This window comes from Trachurus trachurus, assembly GCF_905171665.1.
Source record: "Trachurus trachurus genome assembly, chromosome: 15".
In the NCBI taxonomy this organism is placed as follows: domain Eukaryota; kingdom Metazoa; phylum Chordata; class Actinopteri; order Carangiformes; family Carangidae; genus Trachurus; species Trachurus trachurus.
The window spans coordinates 29325891-29342565 of NC_139906.1; the positions used below are offsets into that span (position 1 = coordinate 29325891).

Sequence of the window (16675 nt, forward strand, 5' to 3'; positions counted from 1 at the left end):
TTGTTAATCATCATGAGTTGTGTCCTCTTGTCTCTGTTGAACCCCGGTGAGGAAGGACGTCCAGGCTCTGTGTCCGTCTCAGTCTGTTGTTTCTGCTGTTGCACTTTCAGCCGGTTGCCAGCAGAGGTCGATGAAGGTCAAACTGCATTCTGAGTCTGACCACATTCTGTACAAACAGGAATGACTGTTGTTTTTCCATGCACAGTGAAAACACTCCTGTCTTTCTGTTTTTCACCTTTTCCCTCAGTTCAGTTTCATTTTATCTTTTGTGGCTGTGATTTATGCAAGATGGCTGCTTCCATATTCATTCCCCTAGATCGGTAGCTGGGGAGATTAGTATCTACGGAAGAGCATTAGGGCCAACAACAGATTTTTTTTTTTTAATTCTGAGATTTAAAAAAAGTCCAAATTTCAGAGATAAAAACTCTTTCTTCTCAGAAGTTCCAAGTTTTTTCTCAGAATCTTATCTCTGTTATTGGCCTTAATACTCTTCCATACCTACTCTCCTTCCTTCCATGTTGTGTCACTACAGGGCAACAGGCCTCATATCTCTCAGCTCCTCCAGTAGTCTGAGGCAGGAGTCTGGGCCCCGGCCGGGTACCGTCCAGCAGAGGCCCCTGCAGGACAGGGGACAGTGAGACATCGTCTCCATCTCCTCCAGGCCAGAACCTGTGTTCCCTCCTCTGTTGTCTGATGCTTTGCCAGACATTTCTTGAGCCCAGCAGAAAGTCCTCCTCCATAGTCTCCCTGACCTCTTCATACATTTGAGTTTTTGTTCCTACGGCGACCACAGCTGCAGACGGGGGGAGGGAGCAGGACAGAATGTCAGATCTCCACTGGTCAGTAGTGTTGGTCCGATCTTAACTTTGCTCATAGATCAGTCTAATGTTTGTCAGATCGTTTCACAAAAGAAGTTTTGAGGTCAGCTCTAAAAAGAGGATACGAAAGTATAATGTTTTAATATTGTTTCCTCCTGGACTGTTAAAAGCAAGACAAAGCTGTCTAAAATAGTTCAAATGGGCAGTAAAATCACAGGTCGCAAACAAATTCAACTGTCCCATCACTATGACAGAGCAGTGCAACGTTGAGTAACAAAATCCTAGATTGCAACCATCCTTTACTCTACACTGCTGTTTCCAGTTACTACGTCAGGGAAAAGGTACAGAGTCCCTAAGTCAAGTCATCTACAAAACAATCCTTTGTCCCTGTTGCCATAAATCCCACAACCAGTTTCTTTTATATACTGTATGCGTTTTTATCTTCTGCAAGACAAATATCTGCCTTTGTATGCAATAAAGTTTTCTATTGTATTCTAGACCGACTCAAACCAATCCATTAACATTTAACACCTCACATCCTCACCCCTAACCCAGGCCTATGACCAATGTTACCATGGGAACAATCAGTAACACCTGCACTGACCAGTAAGGCCTAACAATACAAAACAGAGAAACAAGGCTGATGTGAGGACAGACAGGTTTTACAGAGCAAAATCGCATTCTGCTGTTTATTGTTTCACTCTTTGCTGAAAGTGAAATGTTCTTGTACCTGCTGTATTCCTCCAGATGACAGACACGTTCTGCTGGAGCAAACAGAGCTGAGCAGTTGGATGTTTTCATGTTGGAAACAAAATGTAATTTACGCAGAATGGCTGTTCTGTTTGTTATATCGCTACACAAAGACAACATTCAATGTTCTGGTACTGGATACTGTTTTGAATCAGCCTGTGCTGGTACATGGTGTTGTATGTAAAACATCACTCAGTCACTGATCAAACAGGTTGTATTTCCAATCAATAACCCTCCAGATTGCTCCCTCTTGAAGGTGGTACTCTCTCCCAACAAGAGGGCTGGATGCTCTGAGCTGCCATTCACACACCCACACACACACATGTTTGTATGGCTATCTGTGTGAGGACACTCATTGACATACTGTTTTCCCCAGCCCAGTGGTTCCCAACATTTTTTGGCTCGTGACCCCATTTTGACATCACAAATTTCTGGTGACCCCACGATCACGGTCAGTATCTTTATATGCTGCATTTATTTGAACTCGATAGATAGATAGATAGATAGATAGATAGATAGATAGATAGATAGATAGATAGATAGATAGATAGATAGATAGATAGATAGATAGATAGATAGATAGATAGATAGATTTACTTTATTAATCCCGAAGGAAATTCAGGTGTGGTTAACTGCTCACAGAAGAATCAGTCACACACATATACGATAAAAAAAGATTATAAATATCTAAAAAAAAATAATAATAATGACTAATAAGTGGAGGTAAAACCAGCTTGGGGACAAAGACAAAAACACATGCAACAGCAGAAACAAGGAGGACAGAAGTGTTCCAGCACTTCTGCCTTTAGATTATATTCAATAAAGTGAAAGTATAGAATACAGTTGCTTAAGATTGTGTCTGCTGTTTTTAATCATAATTTTAAAATGAATAATATTTAGTTAAAAAATATATTTTTATCAGTTTTTTTTTCCTTCCAATTACTAGACATTTCAGGCGACCCCACGTGGGGTCCCAACCCCAAGGTTGAAAAACACTGCCCCAGTCCCTTACCCTAACCTTAACCATTAGTCTTCTTAACCTAACTTAAACCTAATTATAATAACCTAGTTATTTTAAAGTCTTAACCCTCAAACAGCCCTAGGAAGGGGTCTGAGGAAGTGAGGATCTGATGGTTTAAAACTCAGACTGGTCCTTACATTTATCAGACTGTGTCTTCTCCACAGTGACTCACTGAGCTGTGGACCTGGACTCACTAGGCCGGTTCTGTCCAGAGTGTCATCCCACTCAGTGATGCTGGAGGTGAGTGTGTCTGTGGGTCCCTGCCTCTGCCTCCCACAGAGGTAAACCGAGGTGTAGACAGCTGTTTGTGGTCTCTCTCTCTCTCCTCCCTGTAAACTAACAAGTGGAGGCAGACGGCCCCCCACCCTGAACCTGGGTCTGTTGGAGGTTTCTTCCTGTTAAAAGGGAGTTTTTTTAATACCAAAGTGCCTCGAGATAATGCATACTATGACTCCACACTGTACAAATAAACTGAATTAAATTGCACTATTTATATTTGATGACTTGTTCCATTGTAACACTGAACACATCACATTTTGGAGAACTGCTGGCTCAGTCGCTTCCCCTCTCCTGACGATAACTGACGCAGAGAGACTCAGGCTGTTCCACTGGTCAGCTGCTGAACTCTGTGTGATTTCCTGTTTAAAAAAAAAAATCTGCTGACTCGTGCCGAAGCAGAAACTAGGCCAGACTCCAGCGTCTCAGGATGGAGGTTAACCAGGCTAACGAGCAGCTTCTACGTCCCAACTGCACACATACACACATGTACGGCCATTGTGTCGTGAGCTAAACCTTCGCATACGGCCGCATAATGGAGCACTGTTCGTATCCATACAGCAAACACTGGTCCCAGAGTTCCTTTCAAACTGAATTCAGTTGCCTTTATTAAGAAAACAAGAGAACATTGTATTTTATATATGCAATTCTGTACTGAGATCACACAGCAATTTGCAAACAGACCCCATGTAACTGGCAGTAGATATGCCAAATGAATGCAGAATAAATAATTCAAACAGGTATTCTACACAGACAGGTCCTCCCATTTCATACAGTCTGGTAGTACAATATTTATTTTAAGTTGAAGTGTTACATGTTGAGCAACAAACTTACAGTTGTCTTCAGCCACAGATTATTTAATGCAGAGAAAAAGAGTCAAGACTATCCCAATAATGTATTGAACACTACAGAACTAGCAAATCAGATCTTACATATATATATATACATATTGTTTATGTACATATACTGTTGCACTAGACTTTAGATGCTGGACAGTGAGACACTGCTGTGCAGAGGTTGATGAGAGAAAATAATAATAATAATAAAAAAAAAAAACACCTTCAAAATGAGACAGACACATGGTGATACAAACAGCAACATAATCACAGAGGGAAAAAAGAGAAAAACTGAAAAGATCTATACAAACAGAAAACCTTAATGAAACCGATTCAATTACCAACCCAGCTGTAGGAATGCAAAGAAACAAAAAAAAAAAAGAAACGCACACACTGTTTGTCTCTCTCACACACACGCACACACACTCTCATGAACCTGCATTCAGAGGGCCAAATAAAAGTAGTCTCTGAGAGGTCTGAGATGAGATGGGGTGGGGTGGGATGGAGGAGGTGGGGGGGGGGGGGGGGTCTGGGCTGGGTCAATAACAGGACAGTATGACAAGAAGGATGCTTTATTTGTTTTTGGTAGTGCGGCTACAGTATGTACAGTACAAATAACAGGCAACTTCATCTTGTTCTCACGTACACGTGTTGTGAATCATGTCTTCCCTGTCCTGTCTGCTTGTCGGGGACGGGGGAGGGGGAGGGGGGTGTTGGGAGGTTTACTGGGACACAGTGGAGTTTAGAGGAGGATGGCGACCGGAGAGGGGCCGGGGGGTCGTGGGCTGTTGGAAATGGAAGTGGTTGTTTTGTTTCTTCTTGTCGTCTCTCAGCAGCATCCTCCTGATGAAGGCTTGACAGTAGTGCCGGGGGTTAGCTTCACGTTGGGCTTCTCCCCGCCTCCGGCCGTGGCCCCGGGGCCCATCCTCTTCTTGATCTCGGCAGCCATCGTCATGAAGGCCTGCTCCACATTGGTGGCGTTCTTGGCACTGGTTTCCAAAAAGGGGATGCCCAGAGAGTCTGCAAACTCCTGGAGACGACAGAGGGGACAAGGGTTTACAAGGGTTTCTTTATTCTGCTACAACAGTCTCACTCTGCTGAGGAAAGATCAGTGATGTTTGCATCTTAGTATTTTCTATTTTGATTGCACATGAAAAATGTAGCATATTTGGGTTTGATTTTTCAACTTGAGCAAGTAAAGGTATGCTCCTTTGAATTATTCCTACTCAAATCCATGATTTTATTTATATTTGAAGCACAAATGGTTCATAAGAGTTCCTCTGTGAAGACACGCAGAAAGCTCGGTTAAGTTAGGTAGACGTGTTAATATAAGATTTATTAATCAGTACTGTGGTGTGTGATGACTTAATGTTAGGTTGATTTTAGCTGACACCCAGGCCTTGAGTGGAGTCAGCTGATGAGCAGGGTGTTAACTGACACAGTGTGAGGTGGAAATTAAGTCACATAGTATCATGTGTCCAGCAGTTGAACTTTTGAAATGGACAACAGAACAGAGATACTCCATCCATGACAGGGAGAGGGTACAGACTTAATTATGAGCACCGTTCACTAGGGCTGTCAGTTTTTAGAAAAATGAGGTTTGAACGAATATTGAATGACCCGTAATTCGTTCGGATATATTCGAATAGAGCCTCTGTAGCGTAGCTCTGAGCAGCTCACGGCTCTGCTCCACCGTTCTAAGAACAGCTTGCACCGACAATTAAAGGTAACTAACCTACTGCTATGACTATAGGGATTATGGCAATGGGCCAATTTTCCAAAATGTTGAACTATCCCTTTAAGTCTTGTGCGTGCTGTGGAGGAGGACGTAGAGAAGGTCTCAGCTTCTCTAACAGAACTCCTCTGATTAATGTGAAACCTCATTTACTACACATTGGAGTTTCTCTAACGTTAAATGAGGTGATGAACTCGTGTCACATGACTACATCATCAGGTTCCTCTTCCGTTTGACTCAGAGGATACAGACACATAACTGCAGGGGGCAATATTACCACACACACTTACACAGCAGCACAAATACACAAAGACACAGGGGAAGAGGAGTGAAGTGCCTGCTGTCGGCAGTGTGCTAATATTGATCCATCCCATCTCCTCCCCGGGGCTGGAGCTCCTGTTGAAGCTTCCGGGTGAGAGTCTTCAGTCTGTGATTGTGTGTATTTAAAACATGTTTGAGGGGGAAGCGCCGCCGGAGCGCAGTGTCGCTGTGGTGGTTCAGGTTTCAGGCGACAGGTGTTAGCCACAGCACAGAAAAGGAGCGAGAATTTGCGAGTTCACCTGGGTGTCGTGTTTACATGGCTGACTATCAGAGCCGGAGCTGATAAAACACCACCACTTTGACCCGTGACTCAGTTGAGCCGGTGCCAGTTGTCAGCTTCCACACAGCCACATGTAAGCTGCTGCGTGCAGGGGTTTCTAATTCTATTATTATAATAAAGTATAAGGATACGCCATCTGTGACCTTTTAAATATGACATCTCTCAGTCATCTCCTTGACGACACAACACAGAAAACACTGTCTGATAGAAATAGAAAAGCCACTGTTGCGTGAAAAAGATGACATGCAACAGATAGAAAACATCCCGGTGCCTCACCTTTGCTGTTGTGTAGTCCACCACCTTCTTTGTCGTCAGGTCACACTTGTTCCCGACCAAAAGCTTGTTGACATTTTCACTGGCGTAGCGGTCAATCTCCTGTAGCCACTGTTTGACATTGTTGAAGGACTCCTGGGGAAGGAACATATTAGCATTAGCGCTGAGAGGAACTTGATACTGCAGGACCAAATTAATGTTTAATTTAAACATTAATGCAATAGGGGTGTGTTATTAAGATCAGTGTGTGCTGCTCTGACAGACTCTCCGCTGACAGGAAGTCACGGCTGCAACGTGGTGAAAGAGTGAATCAGAAAGCAAAAGTGGCAGCGGTGGTGGTTTCATCTTTTTGGAACTACTATGAGCACTATAGACTCACAGTCACATGATGCTACAATAGGGAAGATTCATTTTTGCATGTCATAAAGAAGACTAGACCTAGTTCCTCATGTCTGTCCCCTGTGGACGTACAGAGGACGGCGTGGCGGCAGAGTGGAGTGGACGGAAGTTTCTTCTTCGGCTTCCATGTGTTACCAACTGTCCTGAGCAAACGTGAACGTCGGTCTATCATGTGCAGTTTGTCTGCCCTCGAGTCAGGACACGGTATTAAGTCCACATCAGATGATTACATGCAGAATAACCAGTTACTAACAGACTGGAATGGCTGGACGACTTCTCATAATGTTCACTGTTGGCCCTTTTACACGAGCAACTACTCAGCTCCACTCAACTCAGTTTTTTGGTTTTCCACTATGGATAGTACCTGGAACCTGGAACTTGTTTTGGTATGGCCTCTGCTGAGGTTTCAGGTGAGCTGAGCCGATACTAAAATGTGGACACTGACTGAGAGAGAGTCGCCACTAGAAGAGTCACGAGCACAACGTCTGACACGAGAATCAAACCCTCTATTTTTAAAAACACACCGGCGACCACTGCTCTGTACCAAGGGGGCAGTTGTCGGTCTGAGAAGTGAAGCTCACTTCTGCGTTCAAAAAACTGCAATCCCCTGGGCTTCCTCTGGGGGCTGGTGTCAGAAAGCAGCATTCTCCATAGACCCCCATGTTAAAATCGCCGACTTTACATCCTCAATAAACATGATCAAAGCCTGGTGTCAGCACGTGTTTTGGTCTAAATCGATAGTTTCTACCCTCGCACACACTCTGAGGGGGGGGATTTTTTTTTAACTCTACCGTTTTACTGTTATTAAAACTCTGGCCAATTAGGGCGCGGAAACGTTGAGTGACAGGTGCGGAGCGGTCTGGAGACAGGCTGCTTCGAGACCAGTGGGCGGGTTCTCGGCCGGCCAATCCAACATGGCGCTGTTCAGGCCGCCATATTTGAGTCACAAAAACGACTCCCCGACGTCACGGATGCTACGGCCATTCTTTTTACAGTCTATGCTCTGTACTGAGACTGTTGTTATGCGTTCATGTTGAGTTCAATGGCTGCTGTGTGGAAACAAACACAGTGGTCCATCGACGAGGTGCAGACCAGTGTGTTAGGATGAGGCTGACAAGAGGATCCAAAAAAAGAGAGCCAGACAAAGCGGCCGTAGCTACGACGACCCCGCCCACGTTGAGGAGGTGACCTGATGACCTAAACCCAGTCCAGTCCAGTTGAGTAGAGCTGGAACTGTCTAACGGGAAAGGGACATTTGTTTAACTGGATCCTCAGCAGGAACTACAGCTATATCCTGTTGTTGAGGACACAATGTACTTTCTATGCTTCCACACGTCCCATCCGTGTGTATGGATCTTGTTCAGGAAACACTGGGAGAATCACAGCTGAAACAGACACCTCCATCCTAAATGTTATCCATGATCAGCTTTCAGGTCTTAAGCAACAGAAAGACTCGTTCCTGTGAAGACGTGGGGCCCAACCTTAAAACAGATGTATTCCTGGCCAAATATAGAGCTGACATGAGGCCACATTATTTCTAGTGCAGCAACAACAACAACAACACCACACATCTCAGTGGGTGGTTTTCTCCACATCAAACACTTCTTGCGCAAAACTTCCATTCCGACCTGCAATATTAGATGGGAGGGTGTGAAACAGAGGAAGAGGAAGATGGACTCATTTCCCTTCATCACAGGCCGGACAGCGAGGATCTGAGTGAGGAGGAGAACTGGTCTCTTGCCAAACACAAAGGATTTCCTTGGTCTGTTGCACTCCAGTACCTGCAACACTCCAGCTCTGACTGAGAGCAACAAGCAGGCTGCACTCTCTCTCTGAGGGGGGTTAAGAAGATCCAACACCATGATCCAAGATGAGCCCCCCACACACACACACACACCTCTGTCTGCATTGCAGTTTTTTTGAGGAATCCGATTGTGTTTTGTCCTCAGGGTGTCCAACATCATCTGCTGGTGTGTGAATGAAAAAACGGTGAAGTGTTTGTAGTGTGTGGACGGTGTGGTGTTGTACTGACCTGGTCTGTGACATCGTACACTACAATGATACCATGAGCACCTCTGTAGTAGCTGGATGTGATTGTACGAAACCTCTCCTGACCCGCTGTGTCCCACTGTCAGAGGAGAAACGTCAACACAAGCCTCTTTAAATAACAGCTTCAATTCAATTCAAAAACATTGATTCAAAGTTTTATTTGCAAAAAAAAAAGAGAGAGAAACAATAGAGCTTTTTTCCAAAGGCAGTAAGGATCATCAACATGTCACCATTTTTAGGGCTTTTTTTAGTCATTTGTTTATTTATTTATCTAATCTGAGATCAATATTCAACATTTTGTTTCACAGTTGTATTGATATTTTCCTTTTAACTTGTGAACAAATGAGTGCATGTGTGTATGTGTATATATATTTTTTGATATATATTTTCTATTTATTCTTTTGTTTACTGGTACAGTCATGCAACTGAATTTTGCATTTGACTGTGCTGTTTTTAACCCTGGTTTCTATCTATCTATCTATCTATCTATCTATCTATCTATCTATCTATCTATCTATCTATCTATCTATCTAAGAGGATTTCCTCCTACATTTGATCAAACCAACACTGAAGCTCAGAATAGTTACATTTCATGGACTTATCCACTAAATAGTCCAATTAATCAGTCATTACATAACATAACATGCAGCCTTGTGTATTTTTTAAAAGCTGAAGATATACAGCAGTTTTCCTTTTGTCCACTAATCTTGAACTTCTCCTCCACACAACAACTGTGTATGTATCAAAACCTGATCTATCTCATTCCTCAGCAGCACAGCTCCATCACTGCCCAAACATAAACACGTGAGTGAGCCGTGCTGTTACACTGGTTGACATGTTCCTTTATCACCATGAACACTCACACACAGGTTTATTCTGACCCAGATACTCCCACAGTGTTACTTACAATCTGAAGTTTAATGGTCTTTCCGTCCAGCTCTATGGTTCGTATTTTGAAGTCCACACCAATAGTGCTAATGTAACTTTCTGTGTACGTGTCGTCCTGTGGAGAGAAGCAGTTACTTAGATCATTCATTCCCATTAACTGCTCACTTCCTGCTCGGCTGCACACGCGGACTATACCGTCAGTCATTCTGGTACAAAGTGTTGGTAACGGCAAACTTTTCCACGGTTAACAACACAGAGCATGTTGCACTGTGAAAGAACCAGCTGCTAACACATCATCAACAAATCACATCCTACTTGCACATGCTTGCACATGCTGACAGTTTTTAATAGATTTGATAAGGACTTCATTTATAATAACCAAGACACATTGTTGTCCATTGCTGCATAATTAACCCTTTAGTACTGTTTTGGTTAGTATAAAGACAGCTAATCGGCTGTTTTTGGGGAAACTTACTGCAAATCGGAGGAGAAGGCAAGACTTTCCAACACCAGAGTCACCAATCAGGAGCAGCTTGAATAAATAGTCACTGTGAAGGAAGAATAAAAACACAGTGGTGAGAGGACATTCAGAAATGGTTAACCAAGTCAGTGAGTTACAGATTACCCACAAGGGCCTGGGAACACTCGAGTCGGATTCAAGATCTCGCACTGATTCCTCAGACTGGTCTATCAGTTAGATGCAAAAATATGCTGATCGGCCTTTAACTGTCATTACATCATTTGGCAGACTTTGACGACTGAAAGGTCTGCAATTTACAAGGAGAGGAAACGCCGAGGACAATGAACCCTGCTGAGCTCAGCTACTTTTTCTAGAAGGACTTGCAGCCAGGAAGCCGGCCGGTCATGTGATCGGACATGTAACTCTGACTGAAAGCGGAGGAGTAGAGGAGTAACTCTTGTCTTGGTCACATGCTGGACTTGTCAAGAAAACCACAGACACACAATGCAAAAATATATCTATACTCACCTTTTTTAATTAGCTTTTATATATAATTTTGTGTTTTATACTGCTTTTAATTGTATTTCCCTCTGACGTTGCTCTATTTTATGATTTTTAAAGTGTCTTTGAGCATTTGTAAAAGCACCAACAAGTAATATGTATTATTATTATTATTATTATTATATTTATATATAACTAGAGACTCTACGACACGACCCACATGCAGGAGTCATTTTGTGTCCCGTTTAGAAAGGGGGAGACTTGTAATGTAGCAGTGGGTGACCTTTTACCTCCTAAGGGGCCCATTATATCATAATCTCCCCATGGCTGATAAAACAGCTCAGTTGTGCCTGCCACCGAGTAGAAACTTCATCTGGGTTTTAACCACAGAAACCTGCTTCCACTTTTGCTTCCCTGCTCCATAGTACGTGGTACTTTCCACACTGAACAGTTAACCAATCCATCGATGTTAGGAGTTGGGATACATTATGTCGCTGATATGTCTTCAGGTTCGTCCACTATGAGTCATCAAGAGAAGAGGAAACAACTCAACTCAAACTTGATTTGCTGACTGTTGCACAGTGACACATTCCAACATCGATCTGAACATCTGGTGCCTCTCTTTTCCCAAGAGCTGCTTCTTTTTCACAAGTTACCCTCTTATATATTTCATCTTAATGATTTTTTTGAACATCGAGAGTGAGGGGACTTGTGTGCTGTGGTATGTGCACTGCAAACACTCATGTTTCACTCTCAGAGTATTGTTGAGAAGACAACCTGCATATCATGGGGTTGGGCATTTAGTTATTACATTAATCCAGCCCAACAATCCACCTTAACTCTTAAATCATGCAACGAGGCAGGCAGGTCTGGGCAGCCTGCAGCCAGCACACAGGTTTAAACTTACATCCTGCGCCACTCACAATTACACCCGCATAAAATTAGGCAATAAACATGATCATCCTTCACCTTCCATAAAGCGTCAACACATGAACACCGGTGCCTGTGAAGACAGATCAACAAACCTCTCTGTCTGTCTTGTATTTGGTTTGTAAGAGAGATGGTGGGCGCATTAAGCATTTTTCTGTGTCTTAGTTTTACCGAGCAGCACCACATTCCTAATCAGCCTGAGAAGGAAGGCCGTGTCAAATCCAATGACATGGCAAAATAACAAACACTACACTTCTCCTGCAAGTTAAGATCCGGAGTGAGGTCTTCAACTTGTCGGTTTATTGTAAATGAGAACTCACTTCCTACTGGTTTCATTCTGATGCCTGTGCCTTGGTCAAAGACATCCCACTTGATAGTATGTCCTGTTACTCTTTATGATGTAACTTATCTGATACGGGTTAAACCTCCAAAGTTAACAACATGTAGTATAAACCAGCTGATATTACATCACTTATCGAAGCAGTTTCTCACACACGAGCTGGGCCCGGTGGATCCTGCCTCACAGGACCAGCTCGGTTTCGCTTCCTTCGCATTGTAATAAAATCCAGTCATTCCCCTTTCATTAAGCCTGTGACTGTGGACAATGGCTGTCCTCATGGTGGGTTGACCACTCGCTGCTCCACACCGCTCTGACAATAACACCAAACTTGCCCAACAAGGATGTGAGAAATAAATCTAGAAGAGTCCACTTTGTACCCTTTCATAATACATGTTTATCGCACTGTCAGTGGTTTATCCACCGTGGTTCCACAGAAAGAAAACATACTATTAATAAGAGTCAAGCTGTGTAATTTAAGACATTCCTACAGTCCTACCATTGTTTGTTTTGTGGTTTTAACTAGTGTGTGGTATTCAGATGACAGAATTATAAGGTAAAACATAATCAACTCTGTCAGTATGTTGGACCTTGGCTCAGGGTATCTGGTCCACACCAAGGGGGTGAATCATTACTGCAAGATTAAGGAGACTACAGAGAGGAATGTAGGCTAAACTCCACCATTTCACGTTATATCATCATGAACAACAACAACAACAAAATAAATGTCAAATAAAAAACTAAAAAAAAACTGCTGTTCAGACATTCTGCTATGCACCCTGAATGGAAAACCAGAGCCAGGAGAAAAGAAAGCTGAAGTAAGTGATTGCTCAACACTGCTCTGGTGAAACCAGGGGCTTGTCCTGTGGCATGTGACCTACACATGACTGCTTCTGCGCTACTAGACCATCTGACTAGAAAACTGAGTCATGGTCAACACCAGGTAAAACCTTAAACCGGTTACCTGATCGAAAAAAAACAGCAGATGACGGTTGCTACAGTGTCTGAGTGCGATCAATAACAAGGTTAGATATGTGGGCCATCGCCACGACACACACACACACTCCTGATCATTATAAACACCATCTTCAAGAGTGATCGCCTTGACACAAATACAATAAAGGGAGCCTCTGATGTCGAGGCGCTGTAATATTAATGAGCTGTTTCTCCGTGTCTGATGGCTAAATAACAATAGCTATTGAGCATCTACGTTTTAGGAGCAGTCACAGCTTTGTTCTGTATTTACATATAAAAAACGGGACACAGAAACTGCTGCTGCAGCTGGAAACATCAGCTGGACCATTAACACATGACCAACATTTTACTGATCATTGTGTAAATACACGGATCCATCTAGAACAGTCTCTGTGTCTCAGTATGCGAGGCGAGCACAGGTGGATAATAACGTCAGCTGATGATAGCGGCTAACTTAGCTCAACAGCTCGTATGAAGTTATTTCCCAATGCTAACTTACGTGTTAGCATAAAGCTAACCTTTAATAAGCTAACATTAGCTCCAAGGTCCAAAAAATGTTACCACAACGTCGTTCGGCGTAATACTTACTATTCGGGATTCATTGTTGACTCGATGTATGTCCCGTCCCCTCTCGTGAAATGTCTCTTTTTATCAGATTAACGGCGTCGTTTGGTGATGAGAAAAAAAACGCGTTAGCTTACTGTGCTTCCCGAACCGCGGCCGGCTACTTGTTTCTCAGTAAAAACCCAAAATGGCTGCAGCTCCGACCAGGAAACAGCTAACATTAGCCAGACGGTTTAGCCGAGTCGGGAGTAAACGGAGGGGCCGGTGTCTAAAAAGAAAAAAAAAACAGACCTGTGGACCGTCTCTAACAACCGTGAATGTAAAGGGAACAGAGTAGATGGTGTGTCTGGTTGTCTCTGAGTGTGTCTGGGTGTCCGTTAACGTTACTGCAGCGACCTGTCAGCCCTCACAGGGATTACGTCATTTAGTGAAACGTGGCATACAGGACTCACACTCACACACTGCCCCGTATGCACAAGAAGCACATTACACACGAGTTCCGGACTGATACTTCAACATAAACCTCGCCCTCTTGGACTTTGTACTGTGTGCTTGCGCTGGAAAGCGAGGGCTTTTATTTACAAAGACGCGTGAGCTGTATTTCCGGTTTTATCCCCGCTACATCGAACAAGTTTGACACACTAATTTACCTTCCAGCAACCTGGGCATCGCTGCTGTAGGCCTACAACCTCAGAGTTTATCATGGTAATAAAAACCAAGCCACATTACTATACTGTATAGTATCACACACATCTCCCACTAATCCAGAAACTTCTGTCTTGTGTGTCACGGTGTGTCATCACTTATAGAACAGGTGTGACCCGGTGGTTCATGTCATCACTTGCTCCCAGGTAAAACTGTAACATGAGTCAGAGGATAAAAAGTTGTTCCACTTTTTTTTTTCTTTTTACAAAACAGAGACTCATTAGTCAGCAGCCTCTTTATTCAGATATGTGGAATATCTTTTATCCAAAACCAAAAGTCAATATATTTAATTTAGTAGCCTACATGACCTATTGGAACAGCCTGTATGAGCCTTCACAAAGTGACCAGTAGAGGGCGCCCCCTGAAAAGACTTTGTTCCACAGTTTCTCAAGAACAACAGTCTCAGAGAAGGGGCTGAAGCTGAATCAGTAGCCTGTCCTCAGACCTGGTCTCTCTTCCAGACCACATGGTCTCTGCAACCATGCTGAAGATATGGTCCGGATCAGAAACTGAGTGGTCTGTGGTAGCCTAGTTGTGGTTCTTCTAATCCACCTTTCCCCCTCTGAGGACATGTTTGCTACTTTATTCATTGTGACTGGTTTTTCAGTGGTTTCATGGTATGGTGATTCGTATCCTATTCTCAGCGCGCATCCAGCCCAGACTGGCGCGTCTGGTCGGGAACTGAGAATTTATTAAGCTTATAAATTGTTTATTTTCAGTTTTTTACGAGGTGACAGAAAAGTCAACAGGACAGGCGGCGTATTAACCCGCTGAAACAACAGGTGACGGCGCATGAGTGGGCGGACCCCGTCAGTTATTCGGTTTTCTTAGTTGCATGTATATTGAGACAAGGACAGAAGTCCGACTTGACGCCAAAATCGAATTTTGAGCATAGCTCGATTAAGCTCTGCATGTAAACGTACTGAGTGTGAGATACACCAGAGACAGAGTCCACTCAGGACAGGTTAAAGGTCAGAAGCCAGAGGAGCTCTTACGACCAGTGCTCTGTGTGAATTTACAAGGGGTGTTGTGTCCTGGCGGTGAAGCCAGGCAGAACTATCATGTGTGCCATATATTTTGCCTGCTGTTATGTATTTAGTTGAGCTTTATAAGAGGGTTTGGGGGTGGCCCACTAGGGGGAGCTCCAGGCATAGGTCAGGGGGGTTACTGCTTAGTTTGGTCTAGAGTGCCTATAGAGAGATTTCTCTCTATAGGCACTCTAGTTTGGTCCTGCTGTTGTTGTTGTTGTTGTTGTGCAGTCCTCAGCAGAGTGAGCCCGTGTTCCCTGTACTGTATCACAAAAGTGCTATTAAATGCTCATGCATTCTACAGTCTACTCTCCGGTCATGCTTATAGATAAGAAGATCTAATACCTGCTGTTCAATGTGTTTTGGGAACTATAAAGATAGCGGCCTGAGAACATCTTCAGGCCACTCATTCACTGACTGTACTCCTGTTCGGTTGTGTTTGTGTGACTCCATTCATGAATGCTTTATTAAAAGTCAAGAAAGACAGCTGACGTGTTAAGATATCCTTTTTTAAATACTTTATTGAAGGAACAACATTTTTTGCCACCAATAACAGCTGACTCAAGCTTGAGGTTTTATCATGATTACCGAGTGATCACTTGGGCAATTGGAATGTTCAGACAGATCATTTGACCATGGAAATGAAGATAATGGCTTCAACTTGCTGGATGGATGGTACTTTTTTCTTCTTTTTTTTTTTTTTTTTTACAAATTGCACTATTATTTTTATGTGATTTATGAATAAAGATGGAATAACATTTATTGAGAACAAAGTCTCTTATTGTTAACTTTTTATTTTATTTTGCATCTTTGTAAGATAATAAAAATAAAGTCCTAATTGGTCATTAATGTTGAAGCAAGCTTGTGGACTTATTGGCACTGGTAAGTGGTAACATAAAGCACACGTTAATATACGTTGATTGGCTTTAGATTCTGAAAATACCATGTTATTTGCAAGCTTATGTTAGGATCAAGTAGGCTAAAAAACGGGATGATTAATGTTTATAATAATAACAACTTGACTGTGCTGCAGCTCTTCCCTGTGTGTAAAGCACATTAATCAAATCAGGATATGACGAGGAGAATTCGGTTTTGACATATGGTCTTTTTGTTTGCAGAAGCAAATGCTCCAAACAGAATTCCTCACATAGCCTATTTAAATAGTGAACATCTCAGGGCTACTTATCTGGGAAGTAGTTGGTGACTTTTAAAGCAGAAGTGAGTGGTCCGGTCGTTTTCGCTAATGCTGCGTTCCAGGCAGGCTTTTGAAATCGTAAATTACAGCTTCAAGTCACAACTTACGACTTTGTAGCGTTCCAAGCAACCCACTCGTGTTTTTCCGACCTGTTTTACCGGTGAAAGTCGCTATAACGGCCACTCGTAACTTCCGACCGGTGAACTCGTACCAGATCGAACTGGTACGACTTCACGGTCGGAAAAACACGAGTTACGGGCTGCCCTGAACGCACCATAACGTCTTGTCAGCCGATGGAGTTAGCAGCCCCCGCCCTCGTCATAAAAAAATAAAA

At 43.1% G+C, this 16675-nt stretch overlaps 1 protein-coding gene across 1 annotated transcript; it reads right to left on the bottom strand.

The window, feature by feature from the left end:
- Window positions 1–3448: 3448 nt before the first annotated feature.
- Window positions 3449–13895, bottom strand: LOC310998238 (ras-related protein ORAB-1-like). The gene is made up of 6 exons (XM_083988189.1): window positions 13438–13895; window positions 10122–10194; window positions 9666–9761; window positions 8742–8837; window positions 6314–6445; window positions 3449–4731 (listed from the first exon to the last, which is right to left on the bottom strand). The coding sequence occupies exons 1-6, from the start codon at window positions 13449–13451 to the stop codon at window positions 4531–4533; spliced, it is 612 nt and encodes a 203-aa protein (XP_083844315.1). The 5' UTR covers window positions 13452–13895; the 3' UTR covers window positions 3449–4530.
- Between the last annotated feature and the right edge of the window lie 2780 nt (window positions 13896–16675).